Raw genomic sequence first — 4,767 nt, forward strand, 5'->3', positions numbered from 1 at the left:
CTGCGTGATACACCGAGAGAAGAAGAACAGACTGCGTGATACACCCAGAGAAGAAGAACAGACTGCGTGATACACGAGAGAAGAAGAACAGACTGCGTGATACACGAGAGAAGAAGAACAGACTGCGTGATACACCCAGAGAAGAAGAACAGACTGCGTGATACACCGAGAGAAGAAGAACAGACTGCGTGATACCCAGAGAGAAGAACAGACTGCGTGATACACCGAGAGAAGAAGAACAGACTGCGTGATACACCCAGAGAAGAAGAACAGACTGCGTGATACACGAGAGAAGAAGAAACAGACTGCGTGATACACCAGAGAGAAGAAGAACAGATGCGTGATACAAGAGCGAAGAGAACAGACTGCGTGATACACCAGAGAGAAGAAACAGACTGCGTGATACACCAGAGAGAAGAACAGACTGCGTGATACACCCAGAGAGAAGAACAGACTGCGTGATACACAGAGAGAAGAAGAACAGACTGCGTGATACACCCAGAGAAGAAGAACAGACTGCGTGATACACCCAGAGAAGAAGAACAGACTGCGTGATATAAACAAACAACAAGTAGCGTGTGCGTTCTATTTTCCCTCTACAGCGAGAAGCTCACGGGGCTTTCCCGAACCTGAGTCGAGAGCTGGAGTTCAATTAAATCTCAGATTTGCCTTCTTAATCGTTTGTTTACGTCTCTCACTTCCGTTTCAATTCTCATGCACTGATTCGCTAAGCTGAACAGCCAATCAGAGTGATTTCTTTGGCCGACGACCTTTAGCCAATAGCCTCCTGATTCAACAAGTCGAATCGGGGGGGAGGTGTCGGCCGAAAAGACCCGACGGTGCGGTACACACCAATATGAGTAGGGCGACACGGCGCTCATCGACGGCCAGACATCTATCGATGGCGAAAATCGGCTTGGTGTGTAACAGCCTTTAGGTGTCTAGTGGCTTGATAAAAACAAAGGAAGGAAGCGCGACATTTAAAATGAAGACAATATAACAACCATGGCCTAAAATGAGTAGCAGCAATAAAGAGTGTGTGTGTGTGTGTGTGTGTGTGGTGGTGTGTGTGTGTGGTGTGTGTGTGTGTGTGTGTGTGGTGTGTGTGTGTGTGTGTGTGTGTGTGTGTGTGTGTGTGTGTGTGTGTGTGGGTGTGTGTGTGTGTGTGTGGTGTGTGTGGTGTGTGTGTGTGTGTGTGTGTGTGTGTGGTGTGTGTGTGTGTGTGTGTGTGTGTGTGTGTGTGTGTTGTGTGTGTGTGTGTGTGTGTGGGTGTGTGTGTGTGTGTGTGTGTGTGTGTGTGTGTGTGTGTGTAGATCATCAGTGGCGAACGCAGGTTTGACATCCAGTACCAGGGCGACCCGAGCTGCAGCCAATCAGGAGCTACGAGAGCGCCTGTTGGTCCGCCTCCTCTACAGGGTCTCCAGTCTCATCAACCACAGGGTGAGCAGGCGAATGTTCAACTGCAACTTTAAGACTGTGAGAAACAAACAAGAGGTTTCTCCAAAATATAAGAAACTGTTTTCAACATTTGTTAGAGATGACGCCTCAATTTTTATTTTTGAAATGTTCTGGTATATGGATATTCTCCTAAGTATATTAGACTTTATTATTGCAATATGTTGGATGACCTTATACATTTTTTTGTGTGTATTTTACGTTCCAGTGTTATTATTGATTTGATTTCTATACATTTAGTTTTTCATATTGTCATGTTAATGTTTTAGGATCTGAGACCCTCTACATGTTGTGACCCCTTGTTAAAGAAACTGTTCATCTAAATTGGAGTACTATTCGATGTAAAGGGGAATGTGAGAAATGAACTAATAAAGAATAAGTACAAAAAAAAAACTTAAATGAAGCCTCGTTGACTTTCGTTGTTTTCCTCCCACAGTTCGGAGCTCACATGGACGCTGTTTGCTCCCGTCCGGACTTCCCGGGTCGCCTGTGTCGTCACTTCCTGTCTGACGGTGACTCCGCCCCCAGGCTGAATCAGAGCCCGTTGTCGCGGCGATGGTCAGAGCGTCCGAAGCGTCCGAGGCTGAGCCTGCGTCGGCTCGCCAGCTTCAGGACCCTGATGGTTCTCCTGCTGATCTACGGCCTGGGAGCCATTCTGTCCTTCAGCCCCGTCTCCAGCTCCATCATCATCCTCACCGGGGGCTTCCTGTACGGACTGGTGCTCACACTGCTCCAAGACAAACTGAAAACACACTGACACACACACACACATTAACAGACTCACACTAGACACAGACACACACACACACACACACACACACACACACACACACACACACACATGAAAACCGTTTAAAGTCCAGAGGGAAGTCATCAATTCTCTTGTTTTTCTAACCAAGTCTAAAATCCTTAAAATATTCATGTCTTATAATGTCAGATGAGTTAAAAGAGCAGAACACACACACATGCACGCACGCACACAGACACACACACACACCTGGAACGGGGAGCAGAACAAAGATCAGCTTTGATTGTTTTGATGTGTGTTATGGCTGCAGATAACTTACTTTTTACCTTTTTTAATAATCATTTTGACTTGAAAGTCCACAAGGAAGTCACCAAATCTCTCGTTTTTCCAACAATCATTACAAATGTCTTATGTCAGATCGAGTTAAAACAGCAGATCTCTCTCAGACACACACAGTTGTCCTTGAATATTCTTTTTGACTATAAAACACCAGCAAACAGTTAAAGTCCAGAGGGAACTCATCAAATGTCTTGTTTTCCAACCAACCGTCTAAAATCCTCAACATATTCACGTCTTAGAGTTTAAACAGCTAAATGAACATTAGAGCGTCTTAAATGAGAAGATATTGTCTTTTTTCTAAATATGTGAGCTTGTTTCAGAGCCATAGTCTTTCTACGGATGATTTTATTTTTTCATGCTCCTGACATTTACCTTCACGTTTCCCAGACTTTCCGAAGGGACAGCTTTTTAAGCGGGACGTGTGAAACCCTGTTGGACAGCTTTATTTTCCTTTGATATGACTGCTGAACTCTTTCAGATGTAAACCCTGCACATAAACACAGTGTTGTTGCTCCTCTGTTTTCAGAAAGCATCTGACGGGTGCATGCCAAAACATTCAACGTGATAACAAACAATAAAACTGACTATTTGTGTGACGGCAGGATGCGTTTTTTGTCCAAGAGATTCAATAAACTGTTTGCACTTGTTGGGATTTGTGTTAAGTGTAATTCCTTTATTTTTAGGTGTGTGTAGGTATTTATGTTTTTGATTATTTCTCCTCCTTCCGAAGCTAAATAAATAAGCCTGGAGAATGCATCACCCCAAAGCTGGGGCTGTTTTTACTGAGAAACTCATGACTTTTAAGAGATACGTGGTGCTGCTGCCAGATTAGACAAGCCAATATTACACTATAAAGAGACTTACAACGAGCAAAGCCTTAAAGCAGTAAAGTGCACCAAAAAAACAAGGAAATATGAAATTAATGTCTGGAAAATTACCAGAGAAATGTCGAAAAAAATTCAAAAATATGTGCATTTTTTTTTTTTTGTCAATTTTTCGTCCAAGTAATACGTTAAATATTGACAAAAATGAATTGATAAATGAATGCATTGTTGTAAATTACATTAGCTAACATTAAGTAAAGGAGTTGCAATATTATAACGCCCTTAAACAGCAGTAACTAATGTGTGAATTATAAGAGGTGAATAATATATGGAAAACTGTCTTTTTCTGGAAAATATGTGATTTCTTTTTAAATGTAAGTAAAAAATATGTGAGAAATGTTCGGTTTGTTTTTATAATATGATGCACTGCTGTAGGGTACACTAGCATACATATCAACGCCTCAAACAAAGAGAAATCCACTAAAGTAATTAATAAATGTATGGAAAAAACCCAAAATGTAGGAAAAAAATCAAGAAAATATTAAAAGGCCTTAAAATTTAAAAATATAAAAGGGAAACAATGCCTGAAAAACGTCGGATTTTCTGAAAATGTTTAAATGTAAGTAATTTCTTGAAAGAATACATGACAAACTGTACACAAACAAATAGCTTTTGTAATAATATGATGCCTTGCGGTAGATAAGGTTGCTTCAAAGAAATCACACAATTATCTAACCATTTGTATAAAAGGGTTTCACTATCAACGCGCAATCATTCATTCCATAAACGACACGATGTGGAAATACGAACTACAACTACTCCCATGAGCGAGTTCTCCCGCATACGTCATCACTTTGCGACTCCGTTCTGTGACGTAACACGAAGCGCCCGCCGAGGAGAAGTTTGAAAATAAACGTGACCGTACTTTTTTATTTTACTAAACGTCAGATGTCCGCGTGGTTTCCCTCGAGACTTCCCGACAAACACCTGGAGAATCCTCACCCGTTGAGAGGAGGAGAGAAGAAGGTCGATTCAGGTGAGTCACGTGCTGCTAGCTGACATGAGGCATGCTGTCATCTGAACACATGAACACACACACCCTCAACACTCACAGTCAGAAGACACATAGTTAAAAAGGACACCCACAAATAATCCCGTTCTTTAGTGAAGAAGTGTTTTATATGTACAGCGTAGAGACAACTAAACACATGACTCGAAATAAAACACACACGCACACACACACACGGGGAGAGGGTCAGATATAATGTGCACGTGAGGTCAGGAAGCTGTGGACACTCAAGTGAGTCTGATACCTGTCATAGAGTTAGCGCGTGAGCAACAAGGAGACAACTTCACAACAAGTACTCAAGTACACTTCTGAGGTACTTGTACTCCACTACA

The 4,767-nt window shown here is 42.1% G+C and overlaps 1 protein-coding gene across 1 annotated transcript; it reads left to right on the forward strand.

Annotated features, from left to right (window-relative positions):
* Positions 1 to 1,352: 1,352 nt before the first annotated feature.
* LOC117563091 (sphingomyelin phosphodiesterase 4-like) lies at positions 1,353 to 2,388 on the forward strand (the record flags this gene model as incomplete). The annotated part of the gene is made up of 2 exons (XM_034241254.1): positions 1,353 to 1,440; positions 1,892 to 2,388. Coding segments are annotated over 2 exons (409 nt in total), but the record flags the coding sequence as incomplete, so codon positions are not given.
* Positions 2,389 to 4,767: the final 2,379 nt, after the last annotated feature.

This window comes from Gymnodraco acuticeps, unplaced genomic scaffold (genome assembly GCF_902827175.1).
Source record: "Gymnodraco acuticeps unplaced genomic scaffold, fGymAcu1.1, whole genome shotgun sequence".
Classification (NCBI taxonomy): Eukaryota; Metazoa; Chordata; class Actinopteri; order Perciformes; family Bathydraconidae; genus Gymnodraco; species Gymnodraco acuticeps.